The 27,246-nt window shown below is 55.5% G+C and overlaps 2 protein-coding genes across 3 annotated transcripts in view; both read right to left on the reverse strand.

The window, feature by feature from the left end:
- The window catches only part of AGAP2 (ArfGAP with GTPase domain, ankyrin repeat and PH domain 2), a 56,474-nt gene extending 52,599 nt beyond the window's left edge, over positions 1-3,875 (reverse strand). The window contains exon 1 of one of the 2 annotated variants that reach the window (XM_043506585.1): positions 3,477-3,875. In XM_043506585.1, coding sequence (XP_043362520.1) covers positions 3,477-3,636 — 160 coding nt within the window. In that variant the 5' untranslated portion in view covers positions 3,637-3,875. The remainder of the gene's footprint in view (positions 1-3,476) is intronic. The other variant, XM_043506584.1, reaches the window with a different exon arrangement.
- Positions 3,876-15,735: 11,860 nt separating this feature from the next.
- LOC119846057 (poly(U)-specific endoribonuclease-D-like) lies at positions 15,736-25,270 on the reverse strand. The gene is given in 8 exon segments (XM_038379179.2): positions 15,736-15,873; positions 16,489-16,631; positions 17,561-17,667; positions 18,836-18,952; positions 20,977-21,179; positions 21,852-22,058; positions 22,060-22,093; positions 25,201-25,270. Coding segments are annotated over 8 exon segments (996 nt in total). The 3' UTR covers positions 15,736-15,758.
- Positions 25,271-27,246: the final 1,976 nt, after the last annotated feature.

Raw genomic sequence — 27,246 nt, forward strand, 5'->3', positions numbered from 1 at the left:
CTATATTGCTCCACTTCCCCCCGCACCCCATAGTCAGCCCCCTGCTCACCCCGCAACCAGGACTCCACTGGCCCCCAGCCTGGCCCTGCTCATCCCATAGGCCCCTTCCCCCGACCCCAGCCAGGCCCATGCACACAGAGGCCCCTGATGCAACCGGTCATCGACAGGGGTGGGTCCCAGCCCTTCACAAACGCCCCCTCCCCTCGGTCCCTGTAAAGGCCCCGCGCTGCGTGTGCCAAACCACTTCTCTTTTCTCGCCATGGCCCCTGCTCTGGCACCCGGGATCCACTTCTGCGTCAGAGCCAGGCACACAGAAGCCACCCGAAGAACTGGGCACTGGCATCGAACCTGGCACCGGCGAGAGGCAGCCCCGTCCAGATCCCCCAGCAGGCAGTGGCAGAGAACGAGGCGGTGCCACCAACCACAGGAGTCAGGTGTCCCGTGGCACAGGGGAACCGCAGCGCTGAGCACCAGTGGCGGGGCCAGAAAGGGCCTGGCGTGGGGCCATCCCATCCTGAGCCCCGGGCGGCCGCTGGCAGTGAGCCCGGACTGCCCCTCCGCCCAAGGCTGGGAGCGATGGTGCCCGGGTGCCTGGTGCCCGCGGGGGGGCTCAGACCCCGACAGCCAATGCGAGCGCTGGGCTCCGTCATTCTCAGATGCCCAGCTGGGAAGGGCCCCACCTGTTGTCCCCGGCACCTGCCCCCAGCCCGGACACCGTCCTGCCCAGCCGGGACGTGGCCACGGGATCAGCAACCACGCAGCTCCCGCCCAGCCCAGTGCAGCTCCCCTCCCCCCCAGCATGGTCCAATGCCCCTCCCCCCAGCCCAGTGCAGCTCCCCTCCCCCCCAGCATGGTCCAATGCCCCTCCCCCCAGCCCAGTGCAGCTCCCCTCCCCCCCAGCATGGTCCAATGCCCCTCCCCCCAGCCCAGTGCAGCTTCCCTCCCCCCCAGCATGGTCCAATGCCCCTCCCCCCAGCCCAGTGCAGCTCTCCTCCCCCCCAGCATGGTCCAACGCCCCTCCCCCCAGCCCAGTGCAGCTCCCCTCCCCCCCAGCATGGTCCAATGCCCCTCCCCCCAGCCCAGTGCAGCTTCCCTCCCCCCCAGCATGGTCCAATGCCCCTCCCCCCAGCCCAGTGCAGCTCCCCTCCCCCCCAGCATGGTCCAATGCCCCTCCCCCCAGCCCAGTGCAGCTCCCCTCCCCTCAGCATGGCACACCCCCTTTTGCTACAGAATCAGCCCAGCCACCCCCACAGCACAGTGCAATTCCCCTTTCCCCCGCCCCCGCATGGTGCAGCTCCCCTCCTCCCAGCCTGGCGCACCCCCTCTGCTACAGCATCAGCCCAGCCTCCCCCCAGCATGGTGCAGCTCCCCTGATACACGATGCAGCTCTCCCCACCCCTGGCATGGTGCAGCCCCCTCGGCTACAGCCTCACCTCCCCCCTCCCAGTCCCATACAAGGGGGGAACAGGTGCCCCAGGAAACTTGGAGGCAAACTCCAGCCGGAAGGCGCACAGGGGCCTGTAACCACAGATACCTCCTTGCTGCTTGGAGAGCGCAGCTGTCGTCACCGCCTAATGGCTTAATTGGGCGGCAGTAATGCTGCCAAGCAAGGTGCAGGCAGGGCAGCCGGCTAGTGGGACGGGAGGGCAGCTGGCCACGTGGAGGCTGGGCTTCCGAATCCCCTGGCATGGCTGGGGGCGAGGGGGGGAGGTACGCGTGTACACACAGGTGTGCAAGCCAGCGTGCATATGTGTGGGCATGCACAGATGTGTGCACGCAGGCGGGCCTGTTGATACTTGGGTGGCCGCATGCAAATATGTGTGGATGCGGGTGGGTATTTAATCCAAGGGGGCAGCTTTGTGTGTGTGTGTGTGTGTGTGTGTGTGAACACAGGTGTCAAGTGTTGTGGGCCTGTCTGCAGGTGGCTGCACACAAGTAGGAACGTGTGCGTGCATGGGTGTGGGAACGTGTGAAGGTGTGTGTTGTGTGCCGGTGTGTGCTAAGGTGCGTGTGCATGCACACGGGTGTGAGCGTGTGTGGGTGTAATGGCACACAATCACGGGTGTGTGCATGCGTGTGTGCAGAGGGGAGGAGCCGCTCCCTGCAGGAAGGAGCTCGGTGCAGAGGCCCGGGGCGGAGGGAACTTTCCAGCTGTCAGGACCAGCTGTTTCCAAGGTGAAAGGAACATCCCTGGATGGCCAAGTGGGACAGAGCTGAGGACGGGAGCCCTGGGAAGGGGCTGGGAAGCTGCTGAGGGTCAGACGACGACGCATGCTCTCCCTGGGCAGGCCGGCGGGCGAAACTAGCGCCCGCTGGGGATTCCCAGGTGGCATTGGGAAGGGATGCGCCGTTCGCTTGGTGGCTCCGGGGCACAGGGAGCGGGATGTCCCTGGCGTGGCTGGTGTTCCCTGTCTTCCTCCCCCATTCCTCTGGCAGGCAGTACCCCGGGGCTGCTACACCTTACCCACCGAGAACAGGGGGGCAGCAGGCTCCTGGCCCTGGACACGCTCCCAACGCCAGCCCCAGGGCCTAGCGCAGTTCTTGCCACAGGGGGAGATCCGGGGCCTAGCTGCTGCTGCCAGCCCAGTCTCCTAAGGCGCTGCCAGAAGGGGCTGGGGTGCACAGGAAGGTGCATGAGAACCTCACTTGTCCCTCACCGTCCCCATCAAGAGACTGCCCTGCATGCCTGGGTCACCAGCCTGCTGCAGGTTGTTTGGGGCAGAGGGGACCTGCGTGACGGATGCCTACCCCGGCTGCCCTCCCCCACCGATTGCAGGGGGCTCCAGAAACCCACAGGAAAGCAGCCTAACCGACAAGTCTCTACGCCACCATGGGGCTCTCTCCCCTCCCCCCCCACCTTGCCAGCCGTTTGTGGGATCGCCTCCCTCTTAGCACAACAGCCAGAGCCACGGAAGTGAGGAGGCAAACCCAGTGTGCCCCTGCCAGCACCAGCCTGGTCCTAACAGCGTGGACCTTGCACTGCACAGAGCGAATCACTTACTGTCTCCTCCAGTGCCAGCCTAATGCTCGTCCAGGGGCCCCGACACCCCCCAGCCACTGGCTGGGCCTGCTCCGATTTCCCCCCTGCACAGCTCTTGCCTGCCCAGACCCTCCCCATCCCCTGCCACCCAAGCCGAGATGCCACCTCCTCAAGAGAGCTGCAGGGACTTGCCCTGAGAACGCAGGAGCCCGGTAGCTGCATGACACTGACGAGGGACATCGGGGGAAGAGCAACCAGGCGCGCGCTGCGCTCCATCCCCCGCGTCCCAGCTCTCTGAGAGCTGCCTGGCGTGGTGCGTTTCGGCGCCGGGCCGGGATAAGCCCTTTCGACGGCTTCCCCCCGGCTCCTCCCCAGACTCAGCAATCCAGCCGCCACGTGCCTGTGCCCTGGAAAGCAGAGTCTCCCGTGGTCACCCGCGTGCCGGGCCCCTCTGTGGGGCAGAGGAGCCCAGCCCAGCCACGCCCCTGCCGCTTACCTCGGACGATGCTCAGCGAGGCCTTGATGTTGTTCTTCAGTTGCTGGTCACTCACACGTTCCACCAGGCGGAAAACTTTGTTCAGATGCAGTTTGACCCCCTCGTGCCTCTTTGCCTCTGCGCGGATGGCTGCAGACACCAACTGCTTCTGCACGTTCATGGTCCCTGGCCCCTCGCCCCGACTGCTAATTCCTGGCAAGGCTACGTCTGGATCTTCTGCCCATGGCTCAGGCCCCCTCCCCCCTCACGACCAAAACTACCCAGATCCTCCTTAAAAATGAAAGGGGCCCCGGCCCATCCGGCTGGGTCTGTGGCTCTGTCTAGCTCTGCCTCAGCAGCACTTCCTGAGTAGCGCGTCACCCAAACCAGCAGCGCTCAGCGTCTGCCGCCCGACCTGATTCTGACAGCATGCACAGGGTGTCGCTCGGCGAGGGCCCGCCGGCAGCAGGACCGGGGCCTGCGAAACACCCCACAGGTTCCCAAGCAGGGCAGGGAACTCCCACAGCGAGTGGAGCAGCTCGTCGGGCTGCTTTGTTGCCAGGTGTTTGGAACATTGGCTGCCCGCAACATGTAATTATTTCATTCATCTCAGCGGCACCCAGATTAACAGGTGTCCCATCGGCTACGCCAGGACACACCCAGCCGAACACGCCTATCCCTGCACACACACCCCTTCGTGTACACCCATGTGCATGCACCCACCGTCCCCACATGCATCCATCCAAACCTGCCACTCGCACCCTCACACCCATCCGTGCACATGCCTCACCGTGCACCCAGGTGCACGCACCCACCTGCCCATGCATTGACCCCAACACCCATTCATCCAGACAAACAAGCCATCCGTGCACCTCCACTTCCCCGTGCACACGTACCTGCGTGCACATCCATCCCCCAAACGTGCCCTCCACGCATGCACGCACCATGCACCCACACAAACACGCCTTCCATGCACCCTGCATGCATTCCACCCCTCCGCATGCACTTGCACACCTGCCCACACCCACCTGTCCTTGCTCACAGGTATCCAGCCATCCATGCACAAATACATACAGTCATCCACGCCCACACATTCACACACACACCCCTAGCTAGCGATCCATAACCCCCCCACACATACACAGGCACCCTAATGTAACCATGCACCTACCCATGATCACCCGTACAGACCCATCAATGCACACACACACACACACATGCATCTGCCTGTGTGCACAAACATTGTACATCCCCAGCCATACGCATATATCTCACCCACTCAGATCCATAAAAAGAAAAGGAGTACTTGTGGCACCTTAGAGACTAACAAATTTATTTGAGCATAAGCTTTCGTGAGCTACAGCTCACTTCTTCGGATGCATTTGCAAGCTGTAGCTCACGAAAGCTTATGCTCAAATAAATTTGTTAGTCTCTAAGGTGCCACAAGTACTCCTTTTCTTTTTGCGAATACACACTAACACGGCTGCTACTCTGAAACCTGTCTGGCTGACGTATCTCTTCCAGCCAGGCCCTCCAGCCTTGAGCTGAAGGCAACAGGCGATCGCGACTCCCCTGTTTTCCTTGGCAGTTTGTTCCAGTGCTTAATCGCTGTTAAAAGTTGGAGGCTTATTTCGAATTGGAATTTGTCTGGCTTCAGTTCCAGCCATTGGTTCGCATCCTGCCTTTCTCTGCTAGGGCAAAGAGCCCTGCAGGACCCGGGGTTTTCTCCCCGTAAAGGTACTTAGACACTGTAATCCGGTCCCCTCGCAATCTCCTTTTTGACAAGTTCTTTGAGTCTCTCACTGTCTGGCATTTTCTCAAGCCTGCAAATTGGTTTTGTGGCTCTTTTCTGCACCCTTGACAGTTACCCAACATCCTTTTAAAATGGGGACCCCAGACCCGGATGCAGGAGCCCAAGACTGGTCTCACCAATCCCATAGACCGAGTAAAATCACCTCTCACTTGATGTTCAGTACTCCCTGTTACAGAGTGTGGGGGAGTCCGGGCCCTGCACCCCTCTTCCTGGGATTCACCGTGACTCTCAGCCAGCAAGTAAAACAGAAGGTTTATTGGACAATAGGAACACAGTCTAAAACAGAGCTTGTGGGTACAACCAGGACCCCTCAGTCAAGACCTTCTGGGCGGCAGGGAGCTTAGACTCCAGCCTTGGGGTTCCCTGCGTTCCACCACCCAGCACAAAACTGAAAACAAAACCCCTTCAGCAGGCTCTCTCCTGCAGCCTTTGTCCAGTTTCCCGGGCAGAGGTGTTACCTCCCACCTCCCACTCCTGGCTCAGGTTACAGGCTCTCAGGTATCCCATCCACAGGGAGCAAAACTCCCCTGCCACATTCCCAGGTCAACACTCCCCCCTCCCTACTGCGTCACACTCCCGTTTAACCAGCATTAGCCCTTTCTGCCACGGCATCACACTGGGCGCTCATCCTGAGATGTTTATTCACAGTGATCCTTGCATCTTAAATTCTCAAGGCAGAAGTGGGGTCTAGTGGTTAGAGCCAGTGGCTTGGGTGTCAGGGTGCCTCTGGCCCTGTTGTAAGGGATCCAGAGCTGGAGTTTTTAGCATGCGGGGGAGGGGGAGCATTATGGGAGAATCATGTGAGCTGGATGTTTCTGCTAAAATTACTGTCATTGTTAGGTTTCAAAGTAAACACCCACTAAGGTGAACAGCAACCCTTTACACCTCTCTCTGGGCTGTCATCTCAGACTGTCTGCAGACTTCCATGTTCAGAAGGTTTTATTCAGAGCCGTAAGGGGAAAGGGGCCCTGACTTTAGCGGGGATCTGGGAGTCTGGACGCCAGGATTCTAGATCTAGCTCTGGGCTGAGCTTGCATTTCACCTCCCTTTGCAGGAAGCAGCGAGCATCTCCAGAGCAGTGAGTGTCTTTGCAGCATTTGTGTTTTGTACAGCACTGGGACGTTGGGTGTTAATGTGCCGTCCCCATCAGTGATGCAGAACCGGTCCCAGTGAATGGGAGGAAGGCTGTCTGTCCCGCCATGCGTACCCGCGGTAGATATGATCGTATCCTCATGAGTCGGTTGGATGCTGGTGAACACAGGGGAACACAGCGCTCTCGACTGTGGCGCAGGAAGTGCTGAATGCATGTCTCTCCCTTCCCAGAAATACACGTTCCGGGAAAGCCCCCCTCAGCCCTTTCCCCCATGGGTTTTTTTGGTCAGTTGCACAAGCCCAGGCCGGGGAAAGGTGCAGGCCGTCGTCAGAGTACACCACAGAGAGGTAGGAAGTGCCAGCCTCCTACCTCCGCTGGCTTCCTCTTGAGATGACGTTTCAATCAACACAGCAGCTTGCTAAGTGGGCCTGGGTTTTCAGTATTACTCAGCTCCTATCTAGAAAAGGAGTACCCGTGGCACCTTAGAGACTAATAAATTTATTAGAGCATAAGCTTTCGTGAGCTACAGCTCACTTCATCGGAATGCATCCGATAAATTTATGCATCTAATAAATTTGTTAGTCTCTAAGGTGCCACGGGTACTCCTTTTCTTTTTGCGAATACAGACTAACACGGCTGCTACTCTGAAAGCTCCTATCTAGGCATCGAACGGAAGCAGATGGCTTTTCAAAAACATTTGGCACCCAGCGGCTCCCTCCCAGAGCAGTGGAGGATCCCCTTCCCCACTGGGAACAATGGTGTACTCCCCCCATCACCACCTCTCTCTCCCACCTTATGGGAGCTGCTGGGGGCTGAGAACTTTTGCAAATCTGGCGCCTTAGAGCGCCACCTGGTGTCACCTCTCACCCACCCTGGTTCTCATTATGTGAGTTTTGCAGTCTAGGGCGTGGTTTGAAGAGCGCTAGGGACGGTGGATTTGGGTGGGCTTTGTTATGGCATTACAGTCTTCGATCTCCTGGTCTCCGACCCGGCCTGCCTCCCGCCACCCGACTCTCCGGCTGCCCTCTGGCCCATCTCGGACTCTGATCCTCTGGTCTCCTGACTCTGCCACGACTCAAGTCCGGCCCTGTGGACGCTGTTAGAGCAGGAGACACCCAATGGAGCTGCTGCAGCCTTTTGCGTCGCATGAAAGCGGAGTTCAGTCTTTGAAGCAACGCTGCTTTGTTGTTCGTTTTGTGATGCACATTCGTCCGGGGGCTGCGGTTGCAAGCAGCAGGCGAGTTTGCTCTCTGCCTTCAGTTCTAACTAGTTCAATGCTTACAAGTGACACTAAGAAAAGACCAAGAGTCTACGGCACTGACTTCTCTTCCCATGGGGAGGCCTCAAAATTGGCTCCCACTTGGCAGGGGGGCGACAATATTAACGCCTGAACCCCGGCTATGCTGCACATCCCACTGGTGCTATTGCCAGGGGGAATTACAAGGTCTAAAATGGCCAGTGAAGACGCTGCTGGCAGTGAGCAAAGAGTGCCAGTTCGCAGCCTGCTAAGTCAAGCCACAACCTCCCTATTCACCAGGCACCAATGACCGGGAGCCATGAAGATTCGGCCATAAATCCCCAGCAGCTTCACGCTTTGCAGGGGTCTTTCTGTTGCCTGCAAAATCAGAGGCGCTGCCGGGGAAATCGCACACAGCACAGTGGTGTCTGGCCGTGCATCGCAGCTTGGCACCCCAAGGCGGGAAAGAGAGAAGGCGTTGGAGCCCAGACAGAAGAAGTGATTTGGGAAGCCTCTGGTTTCGGTGGGGGTGGGGGGGCAAACCTCAAAGGGGCCTGGTTCTGAGAATGTTCTGAGCCCCCTCCCTCTGGAAAGCAGGCCCCGTCAGGACATTTCAGTCAGGCCCCCTGAAAACAGAGGGGAGCCTCTGTTTGAACAGGAACGGCCCTCCCGACCCAGCCCTTGACATCACAAGCCACACACATCCCCGGCCTCTGATCTGTTTGCAGCCCTGCTGAATTTGTCCTCCATTTCCCCACAGCGGTTCCCCACTGTCTGACCCGTCCGGGCCAGCGGCTCTCCGGGGTTGGGGGAGAGGGGTGGCGTGTTCACTGGGCAGACACAGCCGCTCCTTTCATGACAGTGCCCATCAGAACAGCAGCTAAACGAGCTGCCGTTGGTGGCGACGGGAGAGTTCTAGGCCTGTAAAGTGGTTCTCAGAGTAGCAGCCGTGTTAGTCTGTATTCTCAAAAAGAAAAGGAGGACTTGTGGCACCTTAGAGACTAACAAATTTATTAGAGCATAAGCTTTCCTGAGCTACAGCTCACTTCATCGGATGCATTTGGTGGAAAAAACAGAGGAGAGATTTATATACACACACACAGAGAACATGAAACAATGGGTTTATCATACACACTGTAAAGAGAGTGATCACTTAAGATAAGCCATCACCAGCAGCAGGGGGGGGAAAGGAGGAAAACCTTTCATGGTGACAAGCAAGGTAGGCTAATTCCAGCAGTTAACAAGAATATCAGAGGAACAGTGGGGGGTGGGGGGGGGGGAGAAATACCATGGGGAAATTTTTCCACCAAATGCATCCGATGAAGTGAGCTGTAGCTCACGAAAGCTTATGCTCTAATAAATTTGTTAGTCTCTAAGGTGCCACAAGTACTCCTTTTCTTTTTGCGAATACAGACTAACACGGCTGCTACTCTGAAACATGGGGAAATAGTTTTACTTTGTGTAATGACTCATCCATTCCCAGTCTCTATTCAAGCCTAAGTTAATTGTATCCAGTTTGCAAATTAATTCCAATTCAGCAGTCTCTCGTTGGAGTCTGTTTTTGAAGCTTTTTTGTTGAAGTATAGCCACTCTTAGGTCTGTGATCGAGTGACCAGAGAGATTGAAGTGTTCTCCAACTAGTTTTTGAATGTTATAATTCTTGACGTCTGATTTGTGTCCATTCATTCTTTTACGTTGAGACTGTCCAGTTTGGCCAATGTACATGGCAGAGGGGCATTGCTGGCACATGATGGCATATATCACATTGGTAGATGCGCAGGCGAACGAGCCTCTGATAGTGTGGCTGATGTGATTAGGCCCTATGATGGTATCCCCTGAATAGATATGTGGACAGAGTTGGCAACAGGCTTTGTTGCAAGGATAGGTTCCTGGGTTAGTGGTTCTGTTGTGTGGTGTGTGGTTGCTGGTGATCTGGATCCCTGCTCTCATCGCAGGAAGGGTTAGTCGAGCTGCTAATGATGAGATGGATCCAAGGCCGTCCCGGGGGCGCATGGCTATTTAAAGGTCTGGTCCTGCTCCCCTGGAGTTTTGCCATCGATTTCAGGAGCAGGCTTCAGGATGGCAAAAGTCTTCGCTCTCCCCAGGCAAACAAGGTATGACAAAGCGGGACTGTTCTTAATGTTTCCTCTGAATAGTGTGGGGGTGCCTCAGTTTCCCCTATGCAGTTCTTAAGTATCTAGGGGGTGGGATAAGGGTGTCTGATCATTGTAGAGCCCTAGAGGGCAGGTGTGTGCAGGGGTCTGGACACAGATAATGGCCGACACCCTGTGTCCTGGCAATTGATGGCCTGGGCCCTTCCCCACTGCAAGGTGAGAGCTAAAGGGTTGGAGAACAAAGGAATCCGGTGACCTCCTGGCCCAAGAAAGGGACAAAGCCCAGAGGAGGGGGAGGGGGCTGAAGAGAGTTTCAGTTTGGGGCTGGCTGGGGACATGGAGTGAAGTGCAGACGTGGTTGTCTGGCTCACTGCCCCCCAAAATGGACCCAGGTGAGGGGTCCTGTTCTCTGCACCTACAAGCTCTGTTTTAGACCATGTTCCTGTCACCTAATAAACCTCTGTTTTACTGGCTGGCTGAGAGCCCCGTCTGACTGTGCAGTTGGGGGGCAGGACCCTCTGGCTTCCCCAGGACCCTGCCTGGGCGGACTCGCTGTGGGAAGCGCACGGAGGGCAGAGGATGCTGAATGCTCCGAGGTCAGACCCAAGAAGGTGGAAGCCGTGTGAGTTGTGTGTCCTGAAGACAATCTGCTCACAGAAGGGAGACTCCCCCAGACTCCTGACTGGCTTTGTGGGGAGCAGTTCCAGAGCATCGCCCGGGGACTCCATGACAACTGGTGATAGCGGTGGGATGTACTGCACCCTGTGGATGGCACTTCCTGCAGTAAGTGACTGGGGAGCAGTAAAATTAAGGGGGATTGATGAGGACAAGGCGTGCTGAAGGCTCAGAGTGGTTTCGGGGGGCAGTTAACCCCTGGGAGTATGTGACCAGGGAGAAGGACTGTGCAGTAATGGGGTCCCCCTGGGGACTGCAGTGAGAAGTTTCAGGGGTGGAGGAGCCTGCGGCTTGCCCCTGGGAGAGAGAAGGATTTTTGCAGTAACAGGGTTCCCCTGGGGATTGCAGCGAGCAGTCCCAGGGGCAGAGGAGTCAGCAGCTCGACCCTGGCAGAGAGGTGGTGACCTCGAGAAGGGCTGGCACCCGAGGGGTTCTCCCTGGAAACCGTGGGGAGCTGAGAGCACACAGGCCTGCGAGTCCACAACAACTTGGGGACAGCGGAGTGAGGGCCTGTCATCATCTCCTTAAGAAGGACATTGTAACCCTGTGCAGAAAGAGAGGGTTGTGCATTGGAAAGTTCACCAAAGCACAGTTAATTGTGCAGCTGGAGGAGGGTGATCGCTCTAAGGAGCAGATTCCTGACCCCAATGGGGCTATAGCAGGATCTGGGAGCAGCTGGAGTGGGAGCCAGGCATCCCCAAGACTCCTGTCCCCGACCAGATGGGGGTCTTCACGATCGGGTTCCCCGTCAGGGGATCGGAGACGGATGGGATTGGGGCTGAGTCCAAGAGACCGAGAGCACTGTGAGAGACAGCGAGAGCCCGAGAAAGAGCTGCAGAAGCAGCAGCAGCATGAACTGGCGATGGTGGAGCGGAGAGGCAGAGGGGACCTCCCAGGGGTGAGAGGGGATAGACCCCGGGGCGCCAGTTCCGCAGGGAACCTCGAGACTAAATTGCTGCCCCTGGTTAAGGAGGGGGGATGTGGATGCCCACCTCACTTTTTTTGAGCAGGCTGGCGATTTGAATGAGGGGGACCCTGCAGAAAAGTCCCAGTGTCTAGCTCCTTTGCTGGGTCCCAAGGCCATAGACTCCATCAGACAGATGTGTGGGGAGGTGGACAGGTTCCCACTCCTGACCCCAACCTATATGTCTGTGTGGCGTTTCCTGGGCTCAGGCCCCTCGGACCTCCAGTGGGAGCGGAAGGTGATGGTCAATGGAGAGACATTCCTGGGGTGGCGAGACCCTGGGACAGAGAAAACTGTTGTCAAGCCCCTGGTGGTGCAGCCTCAGATGCTGAGGGGCTGTGTGAGCTGGGTGAGGGTCCCAGGGATGAAGCCCCTCACTCTGCTTATGGCCCAGATCCCTGTGCAGACCCAGGAGGGGTGGGGCTGGCTGGTCGTTGGGGTTTTCCAGGATACCAGCTGTGAGACCCTGTTATGGGGCGACTGTGTCTCTTTGGGACCTGATCCAGGCCCTGCTCCTGTAACTGCCGAGGGTTTGAATTTGAATCCAGGGAACCAATCGGCGGAGAGGGAAATGGTGAATGAAAATGCAGCTGACTTGGCTGGCAGCAGGGAGGAGCTGCTAGGCTCAGGATACCTGCCTGCCTGTAACCAGAGCCCTGGGGCTGGGTGGGACAGAGAGATGCTCCCTGCCCCCTTGCACACCGGAGAGGGGGCTCAGGCTGGCTCTGAGGCAAAAGGAAAGCAGCGAGCTCGCTGCCTGCCCCCACTGGGACAGCAAGGGCAGCACTGAGCACATTGGGAGCTGAGACCCCAGCTGAGTGGGGGGAGACACAGGCAGGGCAGGGGGTGTGTTGGGAGTGGCAAGGTGCTTGGTAAGGAAAGTCTGGATGAGCCTAGGCAGCCTTGTGAGCTGATGACTGTCTAGTCAGCAGGGTGGGAAGGCGAGGAGAGTGGCAGATGACTGTCCCTGCACCTTACCTGTTAGCTGGGTGGAGAATTGGGACAGTGAAGGAAACGTGCCTGTGTCTGTCGGGGGTATTGACTTGCCTGTGGAGGGAGCTACCGTGGTCTCCAAGCAGTTGTCTGTGAACAGCCCTGTGTGCTGGGACCAGGGGAATGATCCCGAGCTGGGTGTCTGGGAAAGGAGAAAGTGTCTCCGGCTCTTCTTTGTCTGTGGAGCAGACAGAAGGGGCCTTTCAGCCTGGGATGGTTGAGAATAGTGCAGCTGTCTCAAGAGTTGGTTCTGGATTCAGCTAAAGCCCAGGAAGGGAATGGCCCTAAGTTTGTGTCTGCTCGGGAGAATGGCCCTGTAACTAGGTTGCATCCAGTTAGTGTCTATGTAAAATCCCAGAGACCAGACAATTCTGGTGCTTGTATTTTGCCTGTTGCTAGTGCATTGTTGGGAAAGGGTGAAGCAACTCTGTCTAATCAGGGTGAGATCCTAGCCAGGGCACAAGGAGAGCAGAAAGGTGATTTGATTGTGTTACCTACTGAGGGTGTGGAAACCTGTAGCAAGAAGGAAAAGATTCCTGAACTTGTGTCAGAGTAGCAGCCGTGTTAGTCTGTATTCGCAAAAAGAAAAGGAGTACTTGTGGCACCTTAGAGACTAACAAATTTATTAGAGTGTGGCAAAGGGAAGGAGAATGCTTATCTAGGGAGTCTGTGAGTTTGCCTGAAAGGGGATCATGTAGGAATCCGCCTGATGGGCCAGAGGTGATTCTGGATGTAAGTGAGACCCAGAAAGAGTCTGTTGTTGCTCAGGAAAGTGTTCCTCTAGAGCAAGCCCTAGGTGAAGAGGGTAAGGGCAGAATTTCTGTGAAGGGTGAATTGTTGCATAGAAAAGCCCCTAGGGAAAGGAATCCTCATGGAGCCTTTGCAAGCAGTTTACTGCCACTGAAGGGTGTGAAAGTGATTTAATCAAGAAAGTTTCAGTTCCTAACAGCCAGAAATTTTCAATTGTGAATGGATCCACTGACTTTCCTGTTGAAAGCTCCAGTCTGGATGGCTTTGAGTAGGTCTCAGATGGAGTGAAAGCTGTTAAGAAAGTTAAACAGTCCTCTAACCAAGTGGCTGTGTTTGGCCAGCTAGTTGGGGAGACAAGGTTGTTGAGAAAGGGATGTCTCCATGCTGGTTCTGTAAGTGAACAGTCTGTGGCCCAGGTCAAGATGGGGGCTCTTAACCAAAAGAGCCCGAATTGCAGCCCTCCAGACTGGAGCTCTGGGAGAAGACCCAATCCCAGTTTGACCCCTGGGGGTTTTGGGGTGGCAAAAGGGCACAGGCCGCATAAACCTTCCCACATGCGGCATGCGAGTGCTATCAACCACCCCCGACCTAAGGAAGGGCGTAAAACTGGAAGGGCCTGGTGTAACTCCCACCAAGGAATGGGAGAGATGCTGGGGCATCCATGGGAACGTTGGTGGCTTCGAACTTCCCCAGGTCACCAGCTAAAATTACCCCGCTCAGTTCGGTCTCGAAGGGGGGAGAGATGTGACGAAGCGGGACTGTTCTTAATGTTTCCTCTGAATAGTGTGGGGGTGCCTCAGTTTCCCCTAAGCAGTTCTTAAGTATCTAGGGGGTGGGATAAGGGTGTATGATCCTTGCAGAGCCCTAGAGGGCAGGTGTGTGCAGGGATCTGGACACAGAGAAGGGCCAACACCCTGTTTCCTGGCACCTGATGGTGTGGCCCTTCCCCCCTGCAAGGTGAGAGCTAAAGGGTCGGAGAACAAAGGAATCCGGTGACCTCCTGGCCCGGGAAAGGGACAAAGCCCAGAAGGGGGGGGGGCTGGAGAGGGTTTCAGTTTGGGGCTGGCTGGGGACATGGAGTGAAGTGCAGACGTGGTTGTCTGGCTCACTGCCCCCCAAAATGGACCCAGGTGAGGGGTCCTGTTCTCTGCACCTACAAGCTCTGTTTTAGACCATGTTCCTGTTGTCTAATAAACCTCAGTTTTACTGGCTGGCTGAGAGTCCCGTCTGACTGTGGAATTGGGGGGCAGGACCCTCTGGCTTCCCCAGGACCCTGCCTGAACGGATTCGCTGTGGGAAGCGCAGGGAGGGGCAGAGGATGATGAAGGCTCCGAGGTCAGACCCAGGGAGGGGAAGCCGGGTGAGCTGCGTGTCCTGCAGACAGGCTGCTCCCAGAGAGGAGACTCCCCCGAGTCCTGACTGGCTTCGTCGGGAGCAGTTCCAGAGCATCGCCCGGGGACTCCGTGACAAGAGGTTTGTGCATTTCTTCACGGCAGCTCTCGTTAGCTGCTGCTGCTGCCTGGGGATCCCCCCACCTCTGCAGGTGATTAAGGGGTCTTCGTGGCGGAGAGGAGAGCGGTGATGGATTTGGCCGCAAACCGCATCAGCCAGCAGGGCAGCTTGGATTAATCCTGCCACAGGACCCTGAGCCGAGGGCCAGACCCTGCGCTCACCGGGGCTGCCGGGGGGGGGAAAATGCCCTTCCTCTGGAGCAAGGGGTGTGGGCGTGTGCCCGAGAGGGGTCCGCATCTCTCAGCACTACCATGGCCTGGCCAGCAGCCTGCCCAGGGCAATTCTCTGACACCTGCCTGCCCCCTGCAGACTGGGAACAGATAGGGCAGCTGCAGGACGGGGAGGAAGCCCGGCTTTTCCAGGGCATCTGTGCCTGCTTGCTGCCTAGCCAGGAGCTCTCACTCCTGTGTGTGGCCGGGAGGGATTCCTCTGCAGCAATAAGGGATAAAAAAGAAAAGGAGGACTTGTGGCACCTTAGAGACTAACAAATTTATTTGAGCATAAGCTTTCGTGAGCTACAGCTCACTTCATCGGATGTAGCTCACGAAAGCTTATGCTCAAATGAATTTGTTAGTCTCTAAGGTGCCACAAGTCCTCCTTTTCTTTTTTGCGAATACAGGCTAACACGGCTGCTACTCTGAAACCAGCAATAAGGGATGTTTTCCATCTAAACTCCGCCTGGAGACCTCACTGCCGTCCACCATGGACAGCGACAATGGGGCAGGTCATTAGCCCGGCTGCTTTACCAGTGCGAGCTCAGTGGCTGGCTGCTCCCAGGGGCCAGGGCAGCTCTGAGTACAGCACAAATCACAAGGCAGAAGCTCGATTCATGACCCCCCCCACTCTCCCCGTTCCAAGAGCCAATGGAGCCGGACAAATGCACACATGGCGCATTAACCCTGGGGCCTGCTTGGGGGCAAAGGGACAGGGATTAAAAGAGCTCTGCACTTGCCCGAGGTTATGACCTGTTGTCACATAATAGGCTATGTACGCACCCTCCCGAAACAACAATCACTGCAAGAAACTAGCTGCAGGCACCACATGTGCAGGCGGGATGGGGCAGGGTTCCCCACTTAGGACCCTGAAAACAAAAGGCAAGAGGGAGCGGCTCAGCAAGGGAAAGGTTTATTGTTGTGGTGCTGAGCAGAGGGCTCAGGGGGAGTTGGGGTACGAGGAGGCAAGGTACCGTTTGCCTGCTCCGTACTCCGAGTTGGCCCAGGAGTAGGTCTGAATCTGAGCCGATTTCCCACCGAGGCTGAGCGTGCACCTGCAAGGAGATGGACGTGAGGCCGCTGGGGGGGGCCGTCCAGAGCCACGTCGCCCTCTGAAGCCTCGAGCCCTGAGTGCACTCCGCAGAGCGACACAAACCTGTCCCCACGGGGGGTATTTTTTAGAAGCCTCAGAGGGTTTAAGCCAATCCTGTGTTTTGTTTTCCTGTGGCTGGACATGAGTTTTGAACACTTGGGGTTGGCAATGCTGAGAAGGCTAGAATCCTGATCCCAAGCCCCCTGCTCTAACTACTAGACCCCATTCCCCTCCCAGAGCTGGGAACAGAACCTAGGAGTCCTGACTCCAGCCCCCCTGCTCTAATCACTTCACCCCACTCCCCTCCCAGAGCCAAGAGAAAACCCAGGAGTCCTGACTGCCAGCTCCCGCTGCTCTAAGGATCAGACTGCAATGATCGCCTTTGCCACAAAAGTCTGCAGAGAAGGAGACATTAGCAGGCTTCTCAAAGGGTTTTACGCACAAAAAAGAGTTTTTAAAAAGTACATCAGTTGCTACCAGAAATGACCTGAAAGTCCACACCCCCTGTGCCAGTGGCTCTTCAGGGGTGACACCCTCATTGGGGCCCGGCCTACCTGGCATTGCCCCTGATACTCACAGCTTGTTGGGCCTGGTTTTGTAGCACAGTGTGTACATGGCCAGTTCAAACTCGGGGCTGGAGCCGATGAAGAAGGAGCCGACGCTCTTCAGATAACCCGTCCAGCGGTACTGGAAAGCCATGATGTCAGGGTAGCTGGTCCACTGCAACCAGACAAGGGGACGCAAGAGATGGGTTCCCCTTGCAGGGGGTACTCTGGGCTGTCTCCAGTTGGAAACTATCTCAAGAGGGTGCATGGGATAAAGGATGGCACCAGTTTGCTACCCACAAGCCAGTGCCGGGCAGGGAGACGGGCAGCCCGCTCGCCAGCCGACAGCAGGACTGCGATGGCTCGGGACTCCATGGGAGGAGACTTTGTCCTCCCTGTCTGTGCTGGGCCTGCAAAGGGACTCACTGAGCCCCCCCACCACTAGGACTGAGACTTGAACCCAGACCCCTTGTGGGGCCAAGAGGCAGCAGGTTGTGTAGGTGAGCAGAAAGGGATCCTCCCTCCGGTCTAGGAGCCATGCTGAGCTGGGCTGGGCTGGGCACCACCTGCCCCTGGATCAGGAGGGTTGGAGCCGCACCGGGCTGGGCTGGGAGCCACCTGCCCCTGGATTGGGTGGGTAGGAGCCACACTGAGCCTGGCTGGAAGCCACCTGTCCCTGGATCGGGCAAGTAGGAGCCACACTGAGCCTGGCTGGAAGCCACCTGCCCCTGGATCGGGCGAGTAGGAGCCGCACTGGGCTGGGCTGGGAGCCATCTGCCCCTTGATCGGGCGGGTAGGAGCTGCACTGAACCTGGCTGGAAGCCACCTTCCCCTGGATCGGGCGGGTAGGAGCCACACTGAGCCTGGCTGGAAGCCACCTGCCCCTGGATCGGGCGAGTAGGAGCCGCACTGGGCTGGGCTGGGAGCCATCTGCTCCTTGATCGGGCGGGTAGGAGCCGCACTGGGCTGGGCTGGGAGCCATCTGCTCCTTGATCGGGCGGGTAGGAGCTGCACTGAACCTGGCTGGAAGCCACCTGCCCCAGATCGGGCAGGTAGGAGCCGCGCCGAGCTAGGCCCAGTGGACGTCCTCCCCCCAGCACTCACAGGCCCATTGTAGCTGTAGCTCAGGTAATTGATCTCCCCGTTCTTCTCCAGCTCGTAGTAATGGACCCAGTTGTGAAAACCTGAGATTTTCCCGCTCTTGATTTCACCTGTAGGCGAGAGGAAGCAGAGCTGGAGTCACAGCCTGTTTCTGGCTCCTTTCCCGCCCCGCCCCCAGAACAGGTGGCACCACTGACAGCTTCCCGCAGACCCTGTGCCCTTCCCAACGGGCCCCTCACTTTCTTCCAGCCGCTCATCACTTTCCCCTGAGTTCCCATTGCCCCCGGGATCTGTGAAGTTCTTTGGTACAACTGTCCAACCGTAAGGCGCTTTAGGACAATCATTTGCGGGGCTGTATCTGTCTGTTCAGCAGGGCCCTAGAACATCAGTCGTCTCGACACCGTGCTAACGTGGGTCAGGGTGAATTAATACCCTGTTGAATGGCTGAGAATAACTAAGTGTCCTGACCTGAGAAATGCTGTTCAAGGTAAAAGCCAGCCCGAAAAGACCCAGCGTTAAATTTAGAGCCATGGAGCCATGCAGCTTACGGCCAGGAGGATCCACCAGATCATCCGGAGTGACGTGTGTATTGCAGGCCACCACCACCACCCCGGGACTCAGTACAAGGGGGTTATCCCCAGGAAATCCCACTTCAGGCTTGGCTACACCACTTATCAGACTGGCACATCTAGTCTGTTCCATTTCAGCTTTCACGTCTAACTGGCCCCTTGGCAAATTCCCAATGATTGACGCCCCACCCTCCCCATTCACGGTTGTGTGATTGACAGAAATTACATCCCTGTGATTGTTCCCGGCAGCCTCTGCCTCTGGTCTGATGGGCAAACTTGGACAAGTCGCATCCCTGTCTGTGCCTCAGTTTCCCATCTGTAAAAGGGGGCTAATGATACCAGCCTCCTTTGGAAAGTGCTTGAAGATCTATGGATCGAAAGGGCTGTACCCAGAGCTCGGGCTTCCTATTCTTAAACATGTGGCCTGATTTTCACAGAGGCTGACCTGAGGCAGTTTTCAGCAGGTCAGCCCCTCTGCAGATGAGGCTACTGCTTGCTCAGGAACCTGAATATTAGGGGCCAGATTTTAGGCCCCCCATGTTTGACGTTTCCGGCTCTAGCATTTGGAGGGGGGTCCCCTCCAGCAGAAGGGGCTCTGCAAATGGGCATGCTGGAGCCTTGGGTTTATTCATCTTTCCGACAGCCCCCGGAGCTGTGGCTTTGTGTTGTGCCCTCATCGGGGATCCACCCCCCAGCTGCCCCGCTGTACCATGGAAGACGTGTTCAAAGCCAGAGGAGTCCATGGCCGCTCCCTTCGAGCGTGAGTAGAGCCCGAACCACATCTCCTTCAGGTCTGCCTTGAAGTCATTCTCTGACAAATAGATACCTGGCCCGGGGAGACAGCAGGCGTCAGAGCTGGTCTCCAGCAGGGCCATGCAGTTAGCTCCCGGGGACTGAGCTTCCATATCCCAGCCACGGGAGATCTCAGAGCCCCACTGCTGGTCTGAATCCATCAGCTGGCCAGATTCCACAGCACGCAGCCCAGCGAGGGGCAGCAGGGTGTTTGCATGGCTCTGGCATGGGCTTAACGGGGTCATACGCCACTTGTTCACTTGTAAAAACTGGTGAGGCCCGAAGATAGCAATCCGATGTTCTCCATCGCCAGCCTCGCTATTTAGAACGTCAAACCCTTGTAGCAGGGACACGGGGCCTTCTCCCTGAACCAAGGCTGCCTCCCCTCCAATCCCACGCCCACTCCTCTCTGAATGTGCAAACTGCCCCTCCATGGCACATTTCCCCGTCTCCTTTGTCACTCCCAGCTGGTAGACTCCCATCGGGCGCAGCTGCCGGCTACTACCTCTGTGTCACGCACGCACCCCGCTGGCAAGCAGCGAGTGTGACAAAGTGGGGGGGGTTTCTTGGTTTCCCTTTGGTTTTTCCCATGGGTTGCGTGCAGAGGGGATGAGACTCAGTTTCCCCAGGCGTTACTGGTTTAACGAGGCGGTAGGAGAGGGAGGTTGTTGTTACAGGGGACCGGCTACGGAACTTGGGGCCCCAGCCAATGGCCTGGAGAACGGAGACCCCAGTGACTGGTGGCCGGGAGGCCCAGCTCGGGAGTCACATCCAGGTCTGGCCAGTGGGAGGACAATGGGCTGCGGAGAGGGGACCCCGGTGACCTGACCAGCCAGAGGGGGCCAGAGGATGGAAGAGAGGAGAGGAGGTGCAGGAGACCCTGTTTACGACCCTGTTTACCTGGAGAGAAGACAATGGACAGAGGCTGGCTTAGGGCCTGTGAGATCGAATGCCCAGCTGGGAAGCAGGGGGGCTCTGAGCTGGAGGGAGGGAGCAGGCAGAGCCCACCTGGATGCAGGGGAGACTGGGATGTGCTGTGCGGAGGGAGGCCAGGCCTGAGGCCCGGAGAGTTTCCTATGCTGGGTTCAGACGCTCAATAACCCCTCCTGTTTTACACTGGCTGAGAGTCGCTCCAGTCTAGAGATCAGGGGGGCATTATTCCCTCTAGAAGTGGAGTCAGGCATGCTAAGGCTCAGAGAGGTGCGGTTCCAGGAGGCAAAGGGGCTTAACCCCTGAGAGTGAACCCCCAAGAAGGGCTGTCTCACTGAAGGGGGTTTCCCCCAGGGACCGTACGGGGCCAAGAGTGGGTACGACCTGTGAGTCCGTGACAGCGAGTTCCCCGTATGCCTTCGTTTTAACAACAGCCTTATCTTTCGTTGCCTGAATCTTCCCATTCCTGCCTCAGAAGTGAAGCACGTGGTGCTGGCCCGGTGGATGCGATGGTTGCCTCGCCAGGATGCAATGTGCTATTTGTGACAACTGTTTGCAGTGAGCAGCTGAGCGGGGAGGGACAACCAGGGTGCTGCGGATGCTGCTTTCACGGTCTGCTTTTGAGTACCGCGCTTGGTATTTAGCCCGCGAGCAGACAGTGCATTGGGAAATACACCAAGAAACACATGTTCCTTCTCCAACTGATGCGCACAGCAAGCTTCAGAGACGAGAGCTGGCTGTGGTGAGAACAGGTAGTCCTGGTTGCCGGCGCTGATGGCCAGCAGGTGCTGGGAGCTGCGTTCTGCTCGGGTGAGAGCCGAGCTCGAGGGACAGGTGCTCTTCAGAGAGCCAAAACTCCTGCCCCAGTGGCCTCACATTGGGGTGGATGGTCAGATCCTCCACACAGAGCAGAATCTACTACAAGTCAGCTTAGCGAGTGGAGGCAATTCCTTGCTTGGACTCCTGTCAGCTCAGCCAGGGGAAGTCTGTTTCCACGGCACCTGGCAGGGCTACAGGATCCTGCATTGAGCTGAGGCTGGGGATTAGCTATGGTCCCGCTAGCACATGGCAGCAGACACAACCCATGTCATCACCTAGCTGCGCACTGCCACACAGTTGGCACTTTACCTTTAGAAAGAAAGAACTGGCTCAGCTTCTCCATCACCTGGGTCTTGAAGATTTCATCCAGGAAAGCGTCCACCTCCTGTCTCTCGGAGGCAGTCACCACCTCCTCCTTGCCCGTCATGCGTTCGTAGTTATTCAGCAGAGCTAAGAGCCTGGCAAAGGTGGGCTTGGAGAAGAGGGCATCCTCGTCCACATAGCTGAAGAGCCTGGCAGGAGAGCGGAGAGAGGGGGTTAGGGACACTGCTCCTAGTCACAGATCTAGCCAGAGAATCAGAGGCAGAGTCGGTGAGCTGATAGCTCTGCATTAGGTATTTATCTGGGCCCCATCACCAGAGCATCAGAAGGCCTCACAATCTTTAATGCCTTTATCCTCACCGCCGCACTGGGGGGCAGGGAAGTGCTATTTTCCCCACTGGACACACGACAATCTGAGGCAGAGAGACTAAGTGACTTGCCCCAGGTCACACCAAGAAGTCTGTGGAGGAGCAAGGGATAGACCCCAAGTCTCTGGCTGGTACTCTAACCACTGGACCATCCTTTCTCTCTGTCCAAAGACTAACTAGTCCCTCTCTAATAGTTATAAATGGGATCTGCGGAAGGAGGCATCCCTGCCAGAGAGCCAGAACGAGACCTAGGTACACTTCCGTCCCCCTTTCTGCACCCCACACCCTGACCAGACCCGTCTGCCATGTGTGCATGCTACCTCTGTGTCACTCCACTCTGTCTGCCCTGCAGGAATTTCTACGTGGTGGTGGAAGGTTCTCCCCATGCAAGGATATGGTGTAATCTCAACGCACCCTCCCCCTTGATCTGTACATCCCACACTCATGGATTTCCCAGCATCTCCTGTCCCCTCCACTCCACCCCCCTGCCCTCACTTCTGCCTGGCGTAGTCTTGGCCTGCCCCGGTCTGGTCAGAGGAGATCTTGTGCTGCAGGTTGAGGATGATCTCGCGGCTGGTCGCCCTGTTCACGTCAGCAGAGTACAGCATCTCAGAGACGCTCTTTATCTCACTGTCGGAGACAGAGTAGAATGAGGGGACCTCCCGCTGCTCACCTTCTCCTGGAATGGCAACGAGAGGGAACAGAGTTCACTACGGCCTCGCCCCAGTGGCCAGATACTAGGGTAACGGGCTAGAAATATGGACAGAGAAGCATGTACAGCACTAGTCCCCAACTCCCCTCTTATCCAGCTCAAAGGAGTAGCTGGCTCATTGAAGGCATGATGGCTAGTTTATTCAGTTCATCCAGCTAATGTGCCTGTTGGAATAGTCACTAAGCCATCATTGTTATGGAATAATTACTCCCAAGGAACCCTGTGCAGGCAATATAGCCAAAGGGGAGAATCCAGCTTCCCTTTTCCATGTGCTCCATTCCTAATACAATACCCAACTGTCCATACACACCCTTTTCCCTGGGTTTGAGTAGGGCCTACTTCCTCTCACATGTGGGAGAGAACCCAGCTTCGACCATCTGGAACGAGCTCCATCTACCGTCTGCTTCAGACGCTCCGTTTCCTTTCACACCTCGGCTGTCCAGCACAGCCTGGTCTCTATGCCACCCTCTCCCGCTGCAACTCTTCCACGCAACCTGCTGATTCTGTGACGGATTTGCAGGTTGAAGCCGCGTTTCCTGGATTTTCCATTCTAGATATGGATGAAGCCCATCCACACAGAGCCCCCTTCAAATCACTTTCACCTTTCTGGGGGTTTCTTAAATTTTCCCTCTCTGCTTGACTCCACAGCTGTACCGAACATCCCCAAGACTCCCTCTCCAGAAGGATCGATCGACAGGGGGCCTGCTTTACACAGTGGATCGGGAACCAGGACTCCTGGGTCCTTTTTCCCCGCTCCGCCACTAACTCACTAGGAGACCTCGGGCAGGGCATTTTTCTATGTGCCTCAGCTTTGCTTCTCTATCCAATGGTGATGTGGATACTGACCCAAGGGAGACCCTCAGCGACAAGAAGGGGAAATGACACTGTTAATGTAACATAGCTGGGAAAGAGGGGATGTTGCTTCTCTCTCTTTCGCGCCCCAACGCTGCCCTTGGGATGTGTGCAAGCAGAAGTGGGCCGAAGCAGCTCCCCATCTTGGAGGCAGCTGGCCCTGACTGCCCCATATCACCTGCCCAGTGCACAGCAAGACTCAACGCCTTGAGAGCAAATCATGCCGGAGCTGAAATCCCATCAGAGGCTTTACAGCCAAGAGCGCTATCCATGGATTTTTAATGAGCCATAAATGCACGTATCTCTGGGAACATGAGAGAGAATCTGCTCCCATCTGTAGATATGGCATCCAAGCCTTCACCTTTAAAGTTAGAACTATAAATCTGACCTTAATTATTCACAGAGATGGGAAACAACATGGGTGAAATCCTGGCCCCCCTGAAATCAATGGCAAACCTACTGTCGGCTTCATTGAACTAGGATTTCTGAAGTGCTCGTGCATAGGTGGCTACGACTTGATTTCACGTGTTTGATAAAGTGCATGTTACACGGTGGTTATTTGCACAAAGTAACCTGCATGGGGGAAGAGCAGCTATCATCAATGGTGAACATATGCCAGGCTAATAACATGTTAAGCAAAGAGTGATTGCGAGATACTCGTGCAGCAAAACAGAAAACGCTACCAGGACACAGCGTACAGACCTTACTGGAGAAGAGCCCCAAGTGTCAATTTTGCTGCCACGCTTTAGAACTATACCAGGGATCAGCAGCCTTTCAGGAGTGGTGGGCCAAGTTTTCATTTATTCACTCTAATTTAAGGTTCCGCGTGCCGGTAATACATTTTAACGTTTTTAGAAGGTCTCTCTCTATAAGTCTGTATTATATAACTAAACTATTCTTGTATGTAAAGTAAACCAGGTTTTAAAAATGTTTAAGAAGTTTGATTTAAAATTAAATTAAAATGCAGATCTTATCAGTTTAGTGCAGTGGTTCTTAACCTGGGGTACATGCACCCGCTGGGGGTGCGAGATGCCCTTTCTGGGGGTGTGAGACATGTGAGATTTTTTTAGAAGGTAAATCATCGAAAACACAAATTAAGCACGGGCACATATGTACAACTACTTTGCTTCATCAAACCTATGTATTTATTAACATTATACATTTTTAACGATTACTGTAATATACAAAGTTTTTAAGTTTTTAAGCTAACTGTAGTGTAATTTTTTATAAGGGCTGCAGAACACTGGGCCCAGGCCAGGAGCAGAGCCCTGGTCTGGCTGCCGGTACCCCAAGCCAGCAGGAGGGCTGAGCGGGGTCAATGGCTGGGACCCCGGCTGGCAAGAGGCCGGCGACCGGAACCCCAGACCAGCAGCAAGGTGAGCAGGGCCGGCGGCTGGTATTCCAGGCCAGCAGCAGGCTGAGCGGTGCTGATGGCCAGGATTTTGACTGGCAAGGGGCCGGCGGCCAGAATCCCAGACCGTGAGCAGGCTGAGCCAGGTGGCGGACAGAACCCCAGACCAGCAGCGGCTCACTTGCTGCCGGTCTGGGGTTCTGCTCGCTCCTACCAGCCGGGATCCCAGCTGCCGGCCCCACTCAGCCCACTACTGGTCTGGGGTTCCATCCGCCGGCTCCTGCCAGCCGGGATCCCGGTTGCCAGCCCCACTCAGCCCGCTGCCAGTCTGGGGTTCCATTTACCCAGGTTGGTGGTTTTGCCCAAATTTGTCCCCAATGATGGCCAACGTCAGCTTTTCACAGAGCAGATTTTTGAATATTTTTTTCATAGAGTCATGGATGTTAAGCCCAGAAGGGACCGTGAGGAGCAGTCTGACCTCCTGCGTAACACAAACCTGGGAATATCACTCAATGAGTCCTGCATCCAGCCCATGTCTTGCGGCTGAGCTACAGTGTGTATTTTTGAAAGCCATCCAATCTTGATTTAAAGCTGTCAAGGGATGGAGAATGCACCACATCCCTTGCTTGGTAAATTGTTCTACAAGGGTAAAATTCACTCCTATGCAAGAGGCCAACATGGGGCCTTCTGCACCACTTAAGAAGTGAAAAGTAAGCAATTCTTAGACCCTCTGAACAGGGCTGAATTTCGCTTTTGCAAAGTCAGAGCTTTGGGCATCTACGTTCACTCAGAAATGGCTCATTTGGCCATGATGGCCATCAAATGGCTCTTGGGCAGGAGAGAAACCTGAATCTCTTTTTTGTTATCGTCACATAAATCCAAACGGGATACATTTTAGTTTAAAAAATATTTTAAAAATCTGCTCTTACCCGGAAAGGAGAGCTGGGCCCCGGATGTTAAACAGGGCAGGAAGCAGACCAGCGCAAGAATGCCCTTCATCTTGGATGGCCCGCAACTTACCTGATGCTGGAGCAGCACTGAGGGTTTATATCAGTTTTCTGTTTCGCTTGAGATAACGCTAGAGAAATATTAAACCGCTCTAAGTTTGGAGCTGCAGCTCAAAGCCCTGGGATAATGAACACATGCTAAGTTTGTGAGCAGAACTAGATAAAGTCAGACACAGCTGTTGCACAGCTAGTTAAGCCAGGGATAGGTGGGAGCGAGTTGGATGATATTCAAGACCAGAGAATTCAGGTATTGAAAGATAGTCAGGAGTCCAGTGCAGAACGGCTGCTGGAGTTCTCAGGATCTGAGAAGTCTCCACTAGGTGTCAGTTTCCCCACTGATTCTATAGGGCGATATGGGACACGCAAGGTCTTTGTGCAGTCCATGTGACAATCAAGGTCTAGACACCCCAGGGTGATAACAGGGGGTCTGATCCCCAAAGAGTAAGCGACTGTATACAGTATTACTGCAGCAGAAAAGTATATCGAGTAAGGTCTTTTATGAAAGCTGGTGGCATGCTGGTGATCAATATCATTGTGAAATGTGTTAACACTATATGAGGAGTTATGGATACTCACTGATATTATGCTTTAAAGTCTATGACCAAACAAAGGGAGAAACAGGTTTTCTCCCAGACAGAAGGGAAGGCAGCTCTCTACATGGCTCCAGTGTAAATGAAGCCTTATGGAATCAAAACAACAGAAGCCTCATTTACCCACAAATCAGCAGGGGGATGGGCACAATCAGCCAAACCACACACAAGCAGTGACAGGACTCAAACTCGAGATGGCGGGCTCTGAAATCGTCGCCCCCCAACCAGCGTGCTAAAGGAGCAGCTTCCCACGCGGTAACTGGGACACGCAATAGGCCTGGTTGTGTTGCCTGGTAGCAAGAATCAGGCTTTCCCAGAGATCGGCTCACTCTGATCTCATAAAGGAGCATCCTCATGGTGCTAGATAGGGTAGCTTCTAGGGGCTGGAGTCTCCAAGGATCCCAAATCCAGCTGCTTAGCCAGGGGGGTGGGGACATACACGACACATCAAGGCGTCTCAACTGCCCTTGGGTCGTAGAAATTAAAAATAAAATCACCTCTCTCCGGGAAAACTGTGAGTTAATTCTTTTTTTGATTCCTCTTCATTTCCAATCTCTGAGCAGATGCACTTATCCTGGATTTTATATTTATATGTAAATGGCAGCATTATCTCCCAAGTACTAACCTCAAAAGAATAATGGGGCCGGTGGGAAACCAGAAGGTCTCTGGGGCATGAGGTGGGGGGAGGGATGCCCTTCCTATGAAATCTACACAGCAGCTAACTACACAGCTTTATTTCCAGGATGGATTGGAGTATCAAATATCTGGGGTCTCAGACACAAGCGGAATATGCTAATGCCATTCTCCTTTAGGATTAGTCTGAAAGCCATTAATCATCTCAAATTGGCAGGCAGAGGCTGGATAGACCCACTTATTTAACATTTCCAGACGGAAGCGTATTTAGTCGCTTAAGCGCGGTTTAGCCGAAACCCATGGAGGTGGAGGAGCTTGTGGCCATTCAGATACAGAATGGAGACCCTCCTGGTTTTCACTTTCATTCTTCCATGACATCTGCACGTGTTTTACTGGCAGAGAAACGGACTGTTTGGTCATGTGAGGTCAAGGATGAAGCTGGAGTTTCACTGGCTCTTCTCTGCGGTACTGGCAGTCTCGACCGAGCCTGCTCATGCTGCATTCCTGTATTGCAGATAGTCAGGTTATCCACTATGTATATTGCAGTGGCTCCCAGAGGCCCCAGTCAGCATGGTCCCTGATCCATCAATATGGCATGTTGCATGCTGGCATTGGTAGCCTCCACACACCCCTCCACTGCACTAATGGTAGGGACAGCTGAAATCACTTCCAATTAGGTGTAACTATTTGCTTGTGCCCAGTTGTCAACATTGCTAAATTTAGATGCAAATGATCTTAACTCCAC

This window comes from Dermochelys coriacea, chromosome 20, assembly GCF_009764565.3.
Source record: "Dermochelys coriacea isolate rDerCor1 chromosome 20, rDerCor1.pri.v4, whole genome shotgun sequence".
Classification (NCBI taxonomy): Eukaryota; Metazoa; Chordata; order Testudines; family Dermochelyidae; genus Dermochelys; species Dermochelys coriacea.